General features: G+C 45.9%; 1 protein-coding gene across 1 annotated transcript in view; it reads left to right on the forward strand.

Moving 5' to 3' along the window:
* Window positions 1-19,699, forward strand: part of LTK (leukocyte receptor tyrosine kinase) — a 167,214-nt gene that overhangs the window by 108,520 nt on the left and 38,995 nt on the right. The window contains exons 11-21 of the mRNA XM_074956685.1: window positions 1,316-1,417; window positions 8,080-8,257; window positions 8,716-8,866; window positions 10,059-10,190; window positions 10,730-10,886; window positions 11,622-11,804; window positions 12,202-12,300; window positions 12,813-12,965; window positions 15,287-15,397; window positions 17,343-17,529; window positions 18,704-18,794. Coding sequence (XP_074812786.1) covers window positions 1,316-1,417; window positions 8,080-8,257; window positions 8,716-8,866; window positions 10,059-10,190; window positions 10,730-10,886; window positions 11,622-11,804; window positions 12,202-12,300; window positions 12,813-12,965; window positions 15,287-15,397; window positions 17,343-17,529; window positions 18,704-18,794 — 1,544 coding nt within the window. The remainder of the gene's footprint in view (window positions 1-1,315; window positions 1,418-8,079; window positions 8,258-8,715; window positions 8,867-10,058; window positions 10,191-10,729; window positions 10,887-11,621; window positions 11,805-12,201; window positions 12,301-12,812; window positions 12,966-15,286; window positions 15,398-17,342; window positions 17,530-18,703; window positions 18,795-19,699) is intronic.

The raw sequence follows: 19,699 nt of genomic DNA on the forward strand, positions 1-19,699 counted from the left end.
ATGGAAAGAGTCAATACAACACTCTCCTTCACTGTCACCTATTAGTGTGCTTCAAGTCAGACCTGCAGAGAATACCCCTAAGGGAGAGGTCGGTTCAGTTTTCATGGCTCAGTTTGGTAATTGGCCTCTGCTGAGACTGCTGACGAGGGTGTTAATTAATGCTAAATGTAGTGGTGGCTTTTTGAAGGGATAACTGTCCAGCTGGAAATGAATGAGCTCAGTTTGTGTTGGCCACTGAACAGGCATTAGATGGTGTGATTGAGGTGTACAAACCTCAGACTGGAAAGAAGGGGTTAAAGAACTGCTCTGGGCCCAGTTGGCTTCACCCTGCCACACCTGTAAAACATGCATGGAGTGGTGTGTACAATATCTGATCAATGCTGCTTGTGACTGTTTCGATGTTGAGTCATCTCTCCCTGTTTTCTCTCCACAAGCCAAATTTGTAAAAACATGGCTACCTTGCCACTTTATGAAATCTGGAACTTGCAAAATCATAAAAGAATGAAAATGCAAATTAGAAGGGCATTTCACAAGCTGATCTGCACGCACACAAAAACTGGGAATCAACATTTCTCAGAAAACAAAATTTTGAGAACTTGGAAACTTTGTCAAATGAATTAGCAAAAAATGTATTGTGAAATTTCATGAACGTTTTTGCACCACCATTAGTAGTCTATTAATATTCAGTCATTACTGAGCTGATTAAAAGCAGGATGCCCATTATCAATATGTAATATTCCATTGTCGATTCTCCTGGGCCATGCAGTCCCTGAATATTCTTTGTTAATCATAGTCAAGTTTATGTTTAATACTCTTGTTTACTGCATGTAAATGCAAACTAAGGCCCTTTTCCTGTAGTTGGCTAAATGGGGGTAGAGCCCTGTATCCATGCAGAGTCCCTTTTACTTCAGTGTGGCTTCATGCGGCAGCGGGCAGGTCCCTGTGCCTGAGCAAAGCCAAGGATCAGGACCCAAATGATTTGTAAGGATAACTGAAAACAGAAGTTCTTTAAAGTACTAAATTTCCTTTCTCCCTGTCTCTTTCTCTGGCTTCCTTTTTTTTCTCTCTCTCTCTCCTCTTCTTTTCCATTCGTTCTATGACACACATGCACATCACATACACATGACAGAACTCTGTTCCTTTTGCTCCAGTAGTCCAGGTGGCATAAGGGACACCATAGTCACTTCTCTGCTGCCTTGCAAAGGGGACTTTTTTATTTTAATAAAATGATTGTGCCTGATTTATCTGCAGTTTGGTTGAAATTCTCTCTTTTTTGCCCCCATCTCTTTCTCATCCATCCCACACACGGTGACAGGAAGAAGACAAAGCCATTCTGCTGGAAAGCACCAATACCCACGGGAAATCAGTATCATGGATGAGAATCTCTTGAACCCATTGGAAGAGCCCTCCCTTTCAGGTAGATAGCTCCATACTGAAGCCCTGACTCCTGAGTTCAATAGACGGTCCTGGATCAAGTTCCTGCCTTACAGATAGAAATTCCCATAGTTAATTAGTGGATCCTTGTGTCTCAGGTAGATGGCCCATACTTGAGCTCTGTCTCTCACTCACGTAGACATTTCCATACCGGAGCCTGGTCCCTGGTAAATAGTCCTTGCAACAGCCCATCCTTACTGCTTTATCCAGACTCCTGAATCTGGAAAACTGGGCCAGAAATTCCACAATGGCCATTGCTGAGTTTTTTCAAGTTATTTTTCTGACACCAACCAGAGCATGGAAGCACAGAAGCAACACCAAAAAGTCTGGATCAGCTCTTATTTTAATCTAACTAGTGGACTCCTCATTTCTAGTCAATGCATACCCAGATAGAGGTTAAATAATCATATGGTTAAACACAAAGGACCTGAATAAGTCCCGATCACATCCTGTGAGGTGCTGAACACAACCAATTTCCAACAACTTCAATGGGAGTTGAAGGAGCTCAGCACCTTTCAGGAGATGATCAGCATCTTGTAGTATTAGGCCCAAAGGAATAATCAGAATGACTTGGTATTTTCTGTGTAGCCATAAAAAAATATGCAGACCACATGCCCTTTTTATAAAAATAGTATATACAAGAATTCCTATGGCACTCAGACCGTACCAGGGGCTCTTGCAAAGAATCCACGAACAGATGCAAACATTGCATCACACTCCTTTTTTTTTAAAAAATATATATTAGCTGGTTTTGAGCCCAGTCCTGTTCCAGTTGGCGTTCAAAATAACTTCAATGGGAGCAGGATTGGACTTTTTACTTGGAATAAGATTTTTATTAACCACCCAATATTCTGCCTCCCTGCTCCCCTTTGGAATTAAACAGACATAAAGAGTCACTATCTTATATACAAGGCCCCTGTATTTCATAATTTGGTGATTCTGTTACCTACCCATTACCTCAAATTCGAACCTTTCGTCCTAAATAAAAATTTTGTGTTTAATGTTGCAGTGAAAACCCGGAAAGCAAGAATCAAGTGAAAATCAATGCAGTGCTGTTTGCCTGAGTTTGCAAAAGCCTGGAATAATATTTCTGAGGGGTGGGAACTGCCCCATAGTTCCTGTTGACACATGTTTTTGTGGATTTCTTGGTGATTAAACCAGGAGATTCATGAACAAACAAATGTCACATCACACCCCATTCAATAATGTTAGTAGTATTTGTTTAGAAGCAAGACAATTATAAGCCAGTCAATGTTTCAGCAATATCTGCCTTCTGCCGGGTTTTGAAATCATCAAACACATTCACTTTGTCATACATATATGCATCAGGATTTTTATTAACATAGTTTTTGTGCATAATTATAACTATGTTAAAAGAACATTACGTTTTCAAAGTCAAGGACCCAAAAGTTAAGAAATGTCAGAATTAAGGTTGCCTATGAAACCTTAATTCAGCCCCCTTGTGCATATGAATTATGATACAGTTTTTTATTACATGATCACATACTGTTTTTTCCACAGGACTCCTGCCTCGTTCAGTGCACAGGATGGACAGTGCTCCTATAATGAGCTGCTAGCTAATATTTTGTTTTATTGACTAAAATCACATTTACTCCACATTATTCAAATCTTGCGCTGAAGACAGAATTGTTAATTTCCTCATGGGTTTTTCTGGGGCGTTCATCACTATGGTATCTGAGCGCTTCATAAATATCAATAAATTTAATTTTACCACACCCCACTGAGGTGAGGAGCAATTATCCCCTTTTACAGATGGGGAGCTGAGGCATAGGGAGGTTAAGGTCAAAAATATCCACTAATTTCAGGTACCAAATTTGAGATAACTAGGATCTGATTTTTCAGAGTATTTAGGATTATATAACACTTCATAGGTTGAAAGTACAGCTCCCAATGACTAGGATTGCAGCCGTGAGTGCTCAACACTTCTGCAAATCAGACCCCCAGGTATATTGAATCAGGCACATACAAAATGAACACACAATCCGTCACTACCAAAAGCAAATACCATTCCAGGATGTACTCGCAGGAATGTTGAAAGCAAGACACGAGAAGTAGTTCTGCAGCTCTACACAGCATTAATAAGGCTCAGCTGGAGTACTGTGTCCAGTTCTGGGCACCACACTTCAGGAAAGATGTGGACAAATTGGAAAAAGTCCAGAAAAGAGCAACAAAAATTATTCAAAATCTAGAAAACATGACCTACAATGAAAGATTGAAAAAAATGGGTTTATTTCATCTGAAGAGGAGAAGATTGAGGGGGACATAAGTCTTCAAGTACATGAAAGATTGTTATAAAGAGGAAGAAGAAAAAAGAAAAGGAGTACTTGTGGCACCTTAGAGACTAACCAGTTTATTTGAGCATGAGCTTTCGTGAGCTACAGCTCACTTCATCGGATGCATAGCATATCGTGGAAACTGCAGAAGACATTATATACACACAGAGACCATGAAACAAAACTTCCTCCCACCCCACTGTCCTGCTGCTAACAGCTTATCTAAAGTGATCATCAAGGAAGGCCATTTCCAGCACAAATCCAGGTTTTCTCACCCTTCCCCCCCCCCCCCCCCAGACACACATACAAACTCATTCTCCTGCTGGTAATAGCCCATCCCTCTTTGAAACCTCTCTTTATAATGCGCATGATAATCAAGGTGGGTCATTTCCAGCACTAATCCAGGTTTTCTCACCCCCCCCACACACACACACACCCCCCTCCAAAAACCACACACACAAACTCACTCTCCTGCTGGCAATAGCTCATCTTACAATGTGCACAGCAATAATCCAAGTTTAACCAGAACGTCTTGGGGGGGGGGGGTTTGTAGGAAAAAAACAAGGGGAGATAGGCTACCTTGCATAATGACTTAGCCACTCCCAGTCTCTATTCAAGCCCAAATTAATAGTATCCAATTTGCAAATGAATTCCAATTCAGCAGTTTCTCGCTGGAGTCTGGATTTGAAGTTTTTTTGCTTTAAGATAGCGACCCTCATGTCTGTGATTGCGTGACCAGAGAGATTGAAGTGTTCTCCGACTGGTTTATGAATGTTATAATTCTTAACATCTGATTTGTGTCCATTTATTCTTTTACGTAGAGACTGTCCAGTTTGACCAATGTACATGGCAGAGGGGCATTGCTGGCACATGATGGCATATATCACATTGGTGGATGTGCAGGTGAACGAGCCTCTGATAGTGTGGCTGATGTTGTTAGGCCCTGTGATGGTGTTCCCTGAATAGATATGTGGGCACAGTTGGCAACGGGCTTTGTTGCAAGGATAGGTTCCTGGGTTAGTGGTTCTGTTGTGTGGTATGTGGTTGTTGGTGAGTATTCGCTTCAGGTTGGGGGGCTGTCTGTAGGCAAGGACTGGCCTTTCTCCCAAGATTTGTGAGAGTGTTGGGTCATCCTTCAGGATAGGTTGTAGATCCTTAATAATGCGTTGGAGGGGTTTTAGTTGGGGGCTGAAGGTGACGGCTAGTGGCGTTCTGTTATTTTCTTTGTTAGGCCTGTCCTGTAGTAGGTGACTTCTGGGAACTCTTCTGGCTCTATCAATCTGTTTCTTCACTTCCGCAGGTGGGTATTGTAGTTGTAAGAATGCTTGATAGAGATCTTGTAGGTGTTTGTCTCTGTCTGAGGGGTTGGAGCAAATGCGGTTGTATCGCAGAGCTTGGCTGTAGACGATGGATCGTGTGGTGTGGTCAGGGTGAAAGCTGGAGGCATGTAGGTAGGAATAGCGGTCAGTAGGTTTCCGGTATAGGGTGGTGTTGATGTGACCATCGTTTATTAGCACTGTAGTGTCCAGGAAGTGGATCTCATGTGTGGACTGGACCAGGCTGAGGTTGATGGTGGGATGGAAATTGTTGAAATCATGGTGGAATTCCTCAAGGGCTTCTTTTCCATGGGTCCAGATGATGAAGATGTCATCAATATAGCGCAAGTAAAGTAGGGGCGTTAGGGGACGAGAGCTGAGGAAGCGTTGTTCTAAATCAGCCATAAAAATGTTGGCATACTGTGGGGCCATGCGGGTACCCATAGCAGTGCCGCTGATCTGAAGGTCAACCTCAGCCTGGTCCAGTCCACACATGAGATCCACTTCCTGGACACTACAGTGCTAATAAACGATGGTCACATCAACACCACCCTATACCGGAAACCTACTGACCGCTATTCCTACCTACATGCCTCCAGCTTTCACCCTGACCACACCACACGATCCATCGTCTACAGCCAAGCTCTGCGATACAACCGCATTTGCTCCAACCCCTCAGACAGAGACAAACACCTACAAGATCTCTATCAAGCATTCTTACAACTACAATACCCACCTGCGGAAGTGAAGAAACAGATTGATAGAGCCAGAAGAGTTCCCAGAAGTCACCTACTACAGGACAGGCCTAACAAAGAAAATAACAGAACGCCACTAGCCGTCACCTTCAGCCCCCAACTAAAACCCCTCCAACGCATTATTAAGGATCTACAACCTATCCTGAAGGATGACCCAACACTCTCACAAATCTTGGGAGAAAGGCCAGTCCTTGCCTACAGACAGCCCCCCAACCTGAAGCGAATACTCACCAACAACCACATACCACACAACAGAACCACTAACCCAGGAACCTATCCTTGCAACAAAGCCCGTTGCCAACTGTGCCCACATATCTATTCAGGGAACACCATCACAGGGCCTAACAACATCAGCCACACTATCAGAGGCTCGTTCACCTGCACATCCACCAATGTGATATATGCCATCATGTGCCAGCAATGCCCCTCTGCCATGTACATTGGTCAAACTGGACAGTCTCTACGTAAAAGAATAAATGGACACAAATCAGATGTTAAGAATTATAACATTCATAAACCAGTCGGAGAACACTTCAATCTCTCTGGTCACGCAATCACAGACATGAGGGTCGCTATCTTAAAGCAAAAAAACTTCAAATCCAGACTCCAGCGAGAAACTGCTGAATTGGAATTCATTTGCAAATTGGATACTATTAATTTGGGCTTGAATAGAGACTGGGAGTGGCTAAGTCATTATGCAAGGTAGCCTATCTCCCCTTGTTTTTTTCCTACAAACCCCCCCCCCCCCCAAGACGTTCTGGTTAAACTTGGATTATTGCTGTGCACATTGTAAGATGAGCTATTGCCAGCAGGAGAGTGAGTTTGTGTGTGTGGTTTTTGGAGGGGGGTGTGTGTGGGGGGGGGCGTGAGAAAACCTGGATTAGTGCTGGAAATGACCCACCTTGATTATCATGCGCATTATAAAGAGAGGTTTCAAAGAGGGATGGGCTATTACCAGCAGGAGAATGAGTTTGTATGTGTGTCTGGGGGGGGGGGGGGGAAGGGTGAGAAAACCTGGATTTGTGCTGGAAATGGCCTTCCTTGATGATCACTTTAGATAAGCTGTTAGCAGCAGGACAGTGGGGTGGGAGGAAGTTTTGTTTCATGGTCTCTGTGTGTATATAATGTCTTCTGCAGTTTCCACGATATGCTATGCATCCGATGAAGTGAGCTGTAGCTCACGAAAGCTCATGCTCAAATAAACTGGTTAGTCTCTAAGGTGCCACAAGTACTCCTTTTCTTTTTTCTTTTTACGAATACAGACTAACACGGCTGTTACTCTGAAACCTGTCATAAAGAGGAAGGTGATACATTTTTCTCTTTATCCACTGAGGACAGGACATGGAGTAATGGCTTAAATTGAAGCAAGGGAGATTTAGGTTAGACATTAGGAAAAACTTCCTAACTGTCACAGTAGTTAAGCAGTGTAGCTAACAAATTACCTAGGGATGTTGTGGAATCTCTATTATAGGTTTTTAAGAACTGGTTAGGCAAACACCTGTCAGGGATGGTCTTAGATAATGCTTAGTCCTGTCTCAGTGCCGGGGACTGGACTAGTGAGGTCCCTTTCAGTCTTGCAGTTCTATGATTCTATGCAACCATCCTTTCTCTTCTTGCAATCCCCTTCCTTATTCACTATATACCTTCCAACTTCTACAACAAATTAATCAGGGACCCTACAGCCAATAGCCTCCTTCACTATACAGCTCTGATTCATCCCAAGAGCACCATTCATCCTGTGCTTTGCATGAGGCAGGGGTCCTGTGCAAAAACAAAACTGTATGCAATCAGGTAAGTAAAGATTGTATCATAATGCATACACACAAGGGGGCTGAATTAAGGTTTTGCACGCAACCTGAATAATTCAGGGATTTCCTAATTTCTGACACCTTGGCTTTGCAACATTAATGTTCTTTTAACACAGCTTTTGTGTGTAGTCATAACTATGTTAAGGAAAACTTTGATGTATACGTATGACAGAATGAATGCGTGTGATGTTTAAAAATCCTGCACAAGGCAGATATTGCTAAAGCTGGGACTGGCTTATAGTTGTCTTGTATCTAAATTAACATCACCGAATGGTGTGATGTGAAATTTGTTTTTTCATGACTCTCCTAGGTTAGTCACCAAGGAATTTACAGAAACATGTATCAACAGGAACAGTTGCTGCTTTTCAATGTCATTTGCCCTGTGATTGCGGAGGGGTTGTGTGGGTATTGTATCTGACTATGAAAGGGAGGCTGACATCTCTAGGCTCAACTCTCACTGTTTTTGTTGCAGGAAATGTGCCTGTTGTTCTTTGGTGGTTCACAACCTGTGGTTCCAGTGGCCCCCGAGGACCAACTCAAGCACAGTGCGACAGCGCCTATTACAACACCAACATCTCAGTGACTGTAGAGAAAGAGGGACCACTCCGAGGGGTGCAAGTGTGGAGAGTGCCAGCAACAAACCGATACTTGTGAGTGTCAGTGTATGCTGGGGACCAGAAAGGCAGTCAGCTAGCAGCTCCCACTTACCATAGCATTTGTACACCCTTTAGTGCAGCAACATCTGTTGGGAGTGGCTGAGTGTGGGGTAAATGTGAGTACCTCAGAGCCAGCAGGAGTCACAGTGGAGAGCTACGGTTCAGGAACAATGTAAGTGAGGAGTTATTGGGAGGAGTAAAGTAGCACTGATAGTGAGGAGCTCAGGACTGGAATGGCCTCGAGGCTGTGGGACTGTAGGGGTGCTCTCTGTGGGGAGCTCACTTTGGGGCTGTGATGGTTTTAGAGAACTGGCTGCAGGGAGCTCAGGAACGGAGTCACTTTGGGGTTGTGACCGTGCAGGAGCATTGGCATGGGAAGCTCATGGCTCGAGTTGCTTTGGGGCTGTGGGTGTAGGGTTTCTGTCTCTCTAACTGCTTCCTTTCTTTTTCAGGATATCTGCATATGGAGCAGCCGGAGGGAAAGGAGCCAAGAACCACAAGAAGAGATCGCATGGGGTCTTCATCTCTGCCACCTTCCAGCTGGAGAAAGATGAGCTCCTCTACATCTTGGTGGGGCAGCAGGGGGAGGATGCCTGCCCAGGGGTGAGGGACACACACACACACACACACACACACACACACACACGTCACTGGGCACAACCACATTACAAATAAGCTGCAGACCCCCTCAGTGAGTGGGTTTAGGGTTTGGCTGTACTGGTGATGAAGGGCAGAAATCCCAGACCTGAGCGAGTAAAACCCAGAAAGGGAATTGGGAGGAACCAATGAGCTGAGCTAAAAAGAATCTTCTGAAAACAAAAACAAGGAAATCTGAAATGAAGAGCGTCCTCCAAAAGCACAAGCATAAAAGTCTGCTTTAAAATCCTGGTGTTCAAAATAGAAAGCTGCCCCTTTCACTTACTTTAACAGGGCAGTCACAGCCAACTGCTAGGTCTGAGCTGCATGTGTCTGGTCACAAACAGCATTTCTTCACAGTAGGGATTTTATCAGGCCTGCCAGGATTTGAGATCGTTACTTGTATTTATAGTAGTGACTCAAGGTCCCTGTTGAGATCACAGCCCCATTGTGTTAGGCACATATAGTAAGAAGTGGTCCCAGCCCTGAAGAGCTTACAATCTTATGGCTGGATTCAAAGCTTGTTAAAGTCAATGGGGATCTTTCCATTGACACCAATGGCCTCTGCAAACACAAAGAAACACAGGAAAGAACAAACTCCAAAGATGTGTGTAGCTCAGTGTCCCCCAAAAAAATCCAAGCTGAGAAACAATTTTTCTGTATTTTCTCTGTGTAGTCTAGTGCTTTGTGCAGGGAATGGGGAGCTAGGACTGCTGGGTTCTATTCCCAGCCTTGCCACTGACTCATTGTTCAACCTTGTGCAAATCAACTCATCTCTCTGTTCTTGCATTTCCTCATCAGAACAATGAGTACAAATAACACTGACCTATCGAATAGCAGTATTCTGAGAATTAATTAGAAAGCATTTTAAGATCCTGGAATGTAAGGAGCTCTAGGGGTGCAATGTATTAGCATTTGTTATGAATAATAAAACTAATATGGGCTCATTGCCTTTCCCTGATTCTGCTGTGAGCCTTTCTTATGTCACTTGCACATGTGACGTGTGTTCCCAGCTCAGGAGAAGCTTGTCAGGGGCCAAGGGACAGGTCACTTACCAAGCTAGTGGTCCATCCACAAGGAGAACACACACTATGTGTACAGATCTATGCATGCAGACTAGACTGTGTTGATCTCTAACTGCATCTGTTGTCTCCTTCAGGGGAATGTTCAGACCCAGAAGATTTGCCTGGGGGAGTCATCTCTCATTGAAGAAGATTACAAACTCAAAAAGGATCTGAAGGACTGGGCTGGAGGAGGGGGTGGAGGTGGAGGAGCCACCTTCATCTTTAGAGTAAGTGTTCCCTCTTTCCAGTCCCCTTCTGGACAGTGTCCAGCAGAAGAGCTAGCTTTCACTAGTGATCATGTGATACGATGCTATCAGCTGTTTCAGGAAGTTGAAGGAAGGGAGGGAATGTTTTACAAAAATGCAAATTCCTCCTATCCTCATTCCCCCTCATTTCAATCTCCTGCTAGCTACTGCCTCCTCGGCACTGTCAGCCCAAGCAACAATACCAGGACTGGAAATCAAACCAGGGTCTGCTGCTTAACACTGGTACTGGTCCAGCCTCGACAACTGGTGTTTAATTGGACCTGCCTCAGATACTTGTCACAGTTGGCAGACTGCCCTGAATAATGATGTCAGGAGACAATCTGTAGCATTACTCTGGGCTATGGCCAGTATTGTATGAACTGCTTTTATGCTTACTGATGCAATGAGTTAGGTGAGTTCTCTCATCTGAGAGGTTGAAGGGTTTTCTGGTATCTGATGGTTTTGAGCCTGCTGCACCTTTCAGCTGTCCTGTGTACTGAATTGTATTTGTCCTTGAGCAGCTGAGGGATGGGGTTTTCGAACCGTTGCTCATCGCTGCAGGAGGAGGGGGAAAGGCATACCTGAGAGATCAGGACAGCTCCCTGGATGATGTGCCCCTGGAGCAATTTGAGAACACCACAGCAGTTCCTGGAGTCAATGGGAGAACTGGGGCAGCAGGTGAGGCCCTGTAGCAATACAAGGTCTGGATTTGATGGCTGAACACACAAAACTGGCCTGCAGACATTAAGCAACACAAATCCTTTTGATTCATATTAACTTTTCTGTGGGAGTAACCCACTGAGACATGAATGGTTCTTCCTCAAGTGCTTGCATATATCCATTACCTTGTAGATATGTGCATGTCCTGTGCACTGGTGCCAGGCAGTTTTCCCTAGCAGCACCCATGGGGTGGCCCCACCCATCTCCTAGCTCCTTGTGCTCCGAACAAGGGTATAAAATGTAGAACCACCTCCTTCAGTTCCCTCTGAAGGAAAGTCTGAGTTTATGAGTAAGACACTCTGACCACGACCAGAACAGCTGTTTCTTTGGCTATGACAAAAGAGACTTCTCTGATCACAGCACAACCATCTGTGTCGATACTACTGATGCCGGAGGCTTAAGCCAGGGAGCCATGGCCTGGTCACTCTTTAAAGGGATGGACACCAGTACATGTAGTTAGCAAGTGCTTTTCACAGCTAGCTTAGCAACAGAGAATATAGACCCTGCACTGGGTTTTCATCGTGCAAGCTGCATTGATGGACATCCTCACTCCCTTGGTGAGGGGGTTAACTTGAATGCAGGTACATCTTAGACAACCCATAAGAGATATTTTTCTCTCTCTTCACACACTTTCCCCCACTCCACTCTGCCCATACCCTGCTCACCTGCTTTTCTCTCTCTTTTTTTCTGCAGGTGGAGGTGGTGGCTGGGAAGACACCACCCTGTTTCCTCAGACTGGGAAGTCCCTCCTGGAGGGTGGAGAGGGAGGCCAGGCCTGTCCCCAGTCACTAGCCAAACTCCAGTGGGCCACCTCAGGTGGTTTTGGTGGAGGAGGAGGAGCTTGTACATCTGGCGGGGGCGGTGGAGGCTACAAAGGTAGGTCTGTTTGCCCTGTCATTTAGGGGAATGGAGATTGTAGGTACTGGAAACATTGCTCTGGATCTGCAAGGATATTTAACCATCCTTTCGCCTGCCTTTGACCTGTCTAGAGGGAAAATGATGATCCATTCTGTTGAAAACTAACCTATTTGCACCAAATTGAACCACGGCATACTTTTGGATAGAAGGGCTCTGTCAGCCCTGATGGGTCTGGGATGAATGATTTCATTTTCCTCTTTGAGGACACGAGATAAACACATTATCTCACTCGCAAGTCCCAGAGGAACTCCATACTTCAAGAGACCAATGCAAAGTAGGGACCCTGGCATCTCATGGCCACCACACCTTTGCTGTCATTCAGCACTTGCACATGATGGTGCCTCTTTTTGTCTAGGTGGGCATGTATCAGATGTTGATGATATCACAGCTGATGGGCAGGATGGTGTTTCCTTTGTGAATCCAGCTGGGGAGATCTTCCTGCATCCCCTGGCAGGTAAACCACGCTTTTCCTATTCTCCCACCACCGTCTTTCCTCCCCTTTCCCTCCTGTCTCTCCTCTCCTTCCTTCTGTCCCTTTCTATAAGCTCCACCCATACATGCACTCTCTGATGCAGAACCTCAGGTAATGTACATTGTCATAGTTCCATTGCCTTCGGCTTACACCAGCTGAGCATTTCCCCCTACAGCTCTCTCCTAGGCTGAGAGGTGACACCAATCTTCGGGTACAGTTATATGTATTCAGTCCTGGCCTTCCCCATCCCCCTTCCCCATTGCACCTCAAGGTTAATCCAAAGGGGTCATGCTCTTGGGCGTGAATTTCAGTGCCAGGACTCATTGACTTCTCCTGGCACTCCTCAAATGGTTGACGTCTGGACTGTGTTATGTTGGGATGTGTGTTTTCTTAAGTAGGGAGACTAGCATTACAGCTCCTGCATTTGCTTTCTACCTTTACATGGGAGAAGATAAATTAAACCCTTCTGTTCCGTCTGGTTCCTTCTCATTCAGCCATGGAGAGCCACGGGGAGGCGGAGATTCAGGTCTACCTGAACTGCAGCCACTGCCACTCGGGCAACTGCAAGCGGGACCTTGACACCAATCTGCCTATCTGTATTTGTGAGATGGGAGCCGTGCTGGCCAGTGACAATGTCACCTGCATAGGTAATAGGTGGAGCTTTATACTCACAGAATTTCTTCTGTCTTCTTTGCATCTCCCCTCCTTCCAGCTTTCTCAAGGTAAAGATACTTGACTCATAAATGATATTGTTCCTCTCTGTTGCCTGCCATCAGAGAGATTTCAAACTTTAAACAAGTTAATCTTCCCAGCATCTCTGGAAGCTGGGTATTATCTACGTTTTACAGGCCGGCAAACTGAGACCGAGGGACAGATTTTCAAAGACACTAAGACATAGGTAGGCACCTAGTGAGATTTTTCAAAAGCACCTGAGCAAGTTAGGGGCCTAAATTCTATTCAAATCAGTGAGAATTAGGTGTCTGTCCTGGTTAGAAAATCTCACTTTTGAAAATCTCACCAGGTGCCTATCTGCATCTTTAAATATTTTTGAAAGTCTGGCCCAGAGAGGTTAAGAAGTTTGCCACAGAGCTGGAAATAGATCAAAGATCTTCTGACTGCCATTCTTCTACTCTAACTACTAGACAATGTTCCCTCATTGTAAAGTCTTAGATCAGCAGTTCTCAGCTGGGGATCCGCAGCCCACTGTGGGGCTGCAAGCAGGTTTCTGGGGGTCTCCCAAAATAAACCTGGCTTCAGCCCCGGGCGGTGGGGCTTGGGATTCAACCCTTGGTGGCAAAGCTTGCTGGGTGTGCCACCTCTACCCCCCGGCTCACCTCAGCGAGCCACCCAGGGTGTGGGTCAGCACCAGCAGCAAGTTTCACACTGAGTAAGGAAAATAAAAATAATATTCAGTTATTTATTTTTGTACCTATATTATCCTTTTTTTATAGTGTAACTGTGTAATGATCAATTAGGTCAAGAAACTGGGGATGAGCCAGAGAGTCTGCATAGTTGGAAGGGGGAGCCTAAATGGGAGTGAGCACCATTCTTTAGAGGAGAGGGGGAAGACATCTCTCTGTATTTCACTCTGGAGAATGCAGGATTATGAGGAGTGTTGGGAGTAGATGGGACTGAAAACTCCAGACACCATTTCAGTGCCAATACTCATTCAGCTCTCCTGGCGCTCCTCAAAAGGGTGACCTTGCAGACCAGGATGAGTTGCACCACCCCAAAGCCTCAAAAACTGAATGTTGTTTGAGTTGAAAGCATGACATCTGTAAAAGAGCACAGTGTAAATTCATCTGACAAGCAAACAATGCATTCTGAGAGAACTTTGCAGCTGAAAGTTCCCCAATGGGGATCCAGGACAAATGATCATTTTCAGAAGGGATTGTTTTATCAGTAAGGCTACATTTTAGTCATGGGTATTTTTAGAAAAAGTCATGGACGGGTCACGGGCAGTAAACAAAAATGACTTGTCCATGACTTGTACTATATACCCCATACTAAATGTTCGGGGTGGGGCGGCTTGGGGGGTGCCATGGATGCTCATGGTGGGGGAGGGGGTGACCCAGAGGACCCAAGGTCCTCGGGGGGGGGGTGGCCCAGGGGGCGCCATGGGTGCTGGGGGAGTGGCCCAGGGGGCGCCGTGGGTGCTCAGGATGTGGCCTGGGGGTGGGGGGTACTGCGGGTACTGGGTATGGGGGTGGGAAGCAGCAGGAAGCCCAAGACCCCTGCTAGTGCTGTGGGGGTCGGGGTTGGTGGGGCAGACAGACTCCCTACCCGGCTCCTTGCAGCTCCCTGGAAGCAGCGACATGTCCCTCCCTCAGCTCCTAGCTCCGCGCACTGCCCCCATCCCAAGCGCCGGCTCCACCATGGGCAGTCTGTGCTGCACTGGCAGCTGCAGAAGTCACGGCGGTCCTGGAAAGTCATGGAATCCATGGCTTCCGTGACCTCCGTGGCAAACTTGCAGCCTTATTTATCTGTAAACATCTTGGGTTAAACACATCTCTCATGTAACACCACCAGATAGAATGACTGAATAACATGGAGTTACACTAGAGATGAATCTGTCCCCTTCTTTTCACACCAGTTACTACCCGTTTGACTGATAGTCGTCATTATTTTCTAACACTGTCTCTTGCAACTCTGAGACACGGAGCTTCCATAGGGGAATTCCAGCTGGTGGGCAGTGCTGTTTTCCATCTATCAGGAACCTGAAGAACAGAATAAGGGATATGTTTGTTTTAAGCTGTTCATGTTTAGATAATTACATTGGTTGAACAGTGATTTATGAGTGTTTACGACTCCCGGGGCCCTAATGGAATTTGCTGTAACATGCAAATGAAGGTCCTTCACCACCATCATCATATTACTTTTTGGAAGGGGGGAACCATGTCGGGAGAGGTTCTTTAATGGGGCTGTGGTTGTCTGCTGGTTAATGTGTCTGTGTCTTTGTTTTGGCCAGTTCCTCACAGCCCCATCCCAGAGGGACACCTTCCTCTTCCACTCCTCTTAGCTGTGGTCATTGTGATTGTAGTGCTTGGAATGGCTCTGGCTTGTGGCAGCCTATCCATCGGTAAGGAACATTTTTGGCTTGTATTAGTATACTCATTCCTGCTGTTGTATTAATCTATATGGAATATACGTGCCCAAAGAGTCAAAGTTGTTACCACGACCCTGTCACTGTCCCATGTTAAACTGTTAAACAAGGGTCAGAGTTTGATAATTAGAGACCTCAGTTTGTTTTGTTCCATGCCAAACAGACTAAGAAATGTATGCTAAAGTTTGGAGATTTATTGGTTTGGATACAATGAGAGAAAGAGCTAAAACAAGTTATGAAGCAGTTTAAAATTGAATGATTATGTAAAATGGACTTAACCAAAATCTATTAAAAGTGCCTTTTAAAAGAGAGAGTCTCTCTTATTTTGCTAGCCAACCCTTCTTGATGGGGGGGGGGTCTGGGGGGAAAGGGTTAGTTCTGTTGCTGTTCCGAGATGGGAAGGGTGGTGACCTGTCCTGCTTTTGACAAATAGACAGATCCGAGGGGGAGAAAAGACAGGATAGTAAAGAGGGGAGAAATACAGCTTTTGCTGATGCTGCCAAGATTCCGGGTGGCAGTCCCAAGCAGATGCTCTAGATTGGTGGGTTGGCCATAACACCATTTGCCCTAGGCTCAGGCTCCTCTTCTGGTCGGGGACCTCATCAGGCTGGGCTGGTCCCCTCTCCTTCACCAGTCTCTCTCAGGCAGGGCAGAGCAGGTTGGACCATCTCTTTTCATTGTACTGATACTGTGTGGTACAGTTGACCTCAGGATCAAATGAAAGCCAAGAGAGAAGGAGAGAGACAGGGCAGGATGAAAAATAGCAGGGCCGAAAGGAATGCACAAGGGAAAGGGAGACAAAGCAGGATCTCGCATGTCTCCGGCTGGAGTCTCCGCTGGTGCGGCAGTGATAGCCAAGTGTCCCCACTAATGTGCTGAACTCTGGGTTTTACGATGATGCAATAACTTTTGGGATCTGCAGGAGAAGTACAAAGTCCCTGGAGTGGAGCAGAGGCCTGTCAGCCTTTCTCTTCCACCAGGAATTGCTCAGTTGACCCACTTGTCCTCAACCCTGAAAATTTCTTTGTAAAGGCCTTGAAAGAGGGGTGCTGGGCAGAATAGTCCATTTTCTCATTATAATTGCAACGCTGCTCAACCCCACTGTCCCCAACCTGGCTTTTCCCAGCCTCTGAGTTGGCCCCGCTGGAAGAAGGGAGCCCACCTTAAAGGTATATTCTGCTAACCATGGTACTGATGGGGAATTGAGAGGGGCTCCAGCCAGGAGACTGCCGACTACCAGCCAAAGCCAGAGGAAAACTAGTCTGCCTGCAGATTACATTACTGCTGCTGCTGCTAATAATTGGGGCCAGACTATGTTCTATCCTTGCGTAAGTCAAGGCATGGGGAGCCAGCAAGAAACATCACCCTTTGCCTGCCCCATGTAAGGATGGGGCACAGTAGTAGCCCCATGAGCAGGGACTGCGCTGGCCTTGCTCCTTCCGGGGAGAAAACCATTTAGAAAGACCACTAGATCACTTAGCAGGCCCTCCTTTAGCAGCCACTAATCCATAGACTGCCGTCATGACCACTGGTTAAAGACAGAACTCATTCAAGAGCATGGCATGCTCTCAGTCTGATTGCCACTTGCTTTGTTGTTTTGCTTGAGAGACGGCAAGTCCTCTTGCTCATTGGTTCAGGGGAGTCTGCTCCAGAGAAAGGGAGATGGAGCCAAGGCTCCACCCAGGGTCCAGGACTACATATGGCCAATACTCCATGCTCGTGTATCCCATTCAAGATGGAGAAGTTGCTGCAAAGAGAGAGAATGGGGATGATGCTGGGGATTTAAGAATATTACTTGGATTCATAACTGCTGACTTGGTCTCTTTGTGTTGTTATTGTTCTGTGCTGCTGATATTGTTTCCTCTGCTCTACCCACATGTTGACATTTCACCCTCTGTTCTTTTGTGGTGTGCTCCCACAGTTTATCACCGTAAGAAGCAGCAGCTGGAAGGAGCCAGAGCACGACTGCAGAGCCCAGAATATAAACTGAGCAAAATCCGCACCTCCACCATCATGACTGATTACAACCCCAACTACTGCTTTGCAGGGAAGGCTGCCACGCTGAGCGAGCTGAAGGAGATCCCCCGGAAAAACATCTCCCTGCTTCGGTAAGGCTTGCTGCTGGGCCTGCTCCTTGATTCAGGAGAGGAATTGTAGCCTTTGGTAAAGGTGGCAGGGTCACGTATTTATTTTGTTTGAATGTATAAAATGTGCCATGGAGCATGGAGAACAAGAGACTGAGGGCTAGTTGGCAGTTCACAATCCAGCATGGTACAGCCTAAATGTGGCTTTCATGTCAGCTGCTTATAACGCCTACGCCTCACTTTTATGTTCTACAAGGCACCACTTTGTAAGAATTAGGCCCTGACTTAAGCACATGTTTAACTTAAACTCATGAGTCACATGTCCCATTGACTGACTGGCTTCCAGGTCGAAGTAAGAAGATTCCCTGTACGGTTCTCTCCATTACACTTTTGGGATGTCCTGAATTACTAGGGCTGCCTGGCTCCCAACAAATCCCTTCCAGGTCCATAGCAACGTTTCCTTTTCTGCATCAGAACAGAAACTCACATCACAGGGAAAGACACCCTGGGCTACTCTCATGGCCCCTGCAATCCAGCTGATGTCAGTTAAGAGGGCATAGGGAGTATGGGCAAAATTTTACCACCTATATTTATTCTGTTACTTCACCGCCTTCAGACATCAGCCCACAGCCTTCTCTCTCTCTGACGCCCTGATTCACTTAGCCTTAATATCATCGCTAGTAGCTGAAAGCCCATGCTGTTGCCCAGGTGTGTTTCGTGGAGTCACGTGTGTAGAAAAGCTGAAAATGGCTGAGAATTTAAAAATTGGATGGTAACAGACTGCGAATCTCAGTGATGATTCAACCAGGTGATATTCTGAACAGAGACCCCTAAACCATGCTTGTAGCTGCTTCCATTGCTTCACATTGACTCAACAGACCTTCTCTGCTTCAGAGTGGCTCACCGAGTGACATTCCTCGAATCTTGTTATATAGATCTGTCACCAAATCCTAGGGTGCTGGTACCAGTATAGATTCAGACAGTGACTTTGTCAGCATACGGTAGACTCCTGTGTTTTCAGTACTACTGAAGGTCCAACGTTACAACACCAGAATGGGTCCAGAGGTGATTCTGGACATTTTGACACTAGGTCATGTCTGGGACTGATTACCTTGCCCTGGATTCCAGTTACGAGAACAGGTCCAAAACCTATTCCTGAACTTGACCCAGTAATACCTGCTTTTTCTCTTCCCTTCAGGGCCCTAGGGCATGGTGCATTTGGTGAGGTTTATGAGGGGACTGTGATAGGAATCTCAGGGGATCCCAACCCTCTTCAGGTGGCTATCAAGGTCAGTACCTACAGCTAATGGCCTAATCTTTCCTGTACTGTAGCTAATACCCATGAGAGTGATGTTACCATATTAAAGTTCCAATTAGAAATGGCTTGTTACAATTATCATATACTGCATGGTTAACAGTGTTACACGTGCTGCTACTGTCACATGTGGGAGTTATGAGCTTCCCATTGTTTTGATTTTTAAGCCACGTAGCAATAGCAGCAGATTGCAAATAAACAGTTCTCGTTTGCAGCATGACTTTGTAGTGGCTACACCTGATGGTCTAATGGGGGTGGGAATTATTATAACATAACAGTTTATGTTAATTTCATATGGAATATGTTATGTTATGTTATGTTAATTTCAGTGGAATAACTGGGCCCATTGAGTCAAAGGCCTCTGCATGGCAGAACCTGAAGAGGAGAGTCTGTCCCTCAGCCTCTGCTGCCAACACCAGAGAGAGCTCTCCTGCTACATCTAAGAGGAGGCTGTATGAATCTCAGTCACCCATCCATATAAAATATACTAGCTAAAATTAAAACAAAGTGCTAAATCCTCTGCTAGTGTCAATAGCGCAGCTCCACTGAAGTCAGGGAGCTCTGCTATTTGATACCAGCAGAGAGTTTGACCCAAAAGCTTGAGTTTCTCTTATGGTGTTCGCTGAGAGCCTTTCAGTACAGTAATAGTCATGTAAGCCACCTTTAGGGTACATCTACGCTTGGAGCTGGGGGTGTGATTCCCAACTCAAGGAGACATACTCGTGCTAGCTCTCGTCAAGCTAGCGTGCTAAAATAGAGTGCAGCTGTGGCGGTGCGAGCAGCTAGCCGCGCCACGTAGGTGCCCTCAGATTCCCTTGGCGTGTACTCGGGGAGGCTAGCCTGTCCCACAGCTCGCACTGCCACAGCTGCACTCTATTG

This window comes from Natator depressus, chromosome 6 (assembly GCF_965152275.1).
Source record: "Natator depressus isolate rNatDep1 chromosome 6, rNatDep2.hap1, whole genome shotgun sequence".
NCBI classification, from domain to species: Eukaryota; Metazoa; Chordata; order Testudines; family Cheloniidae; genus Natator; species Natator depressus.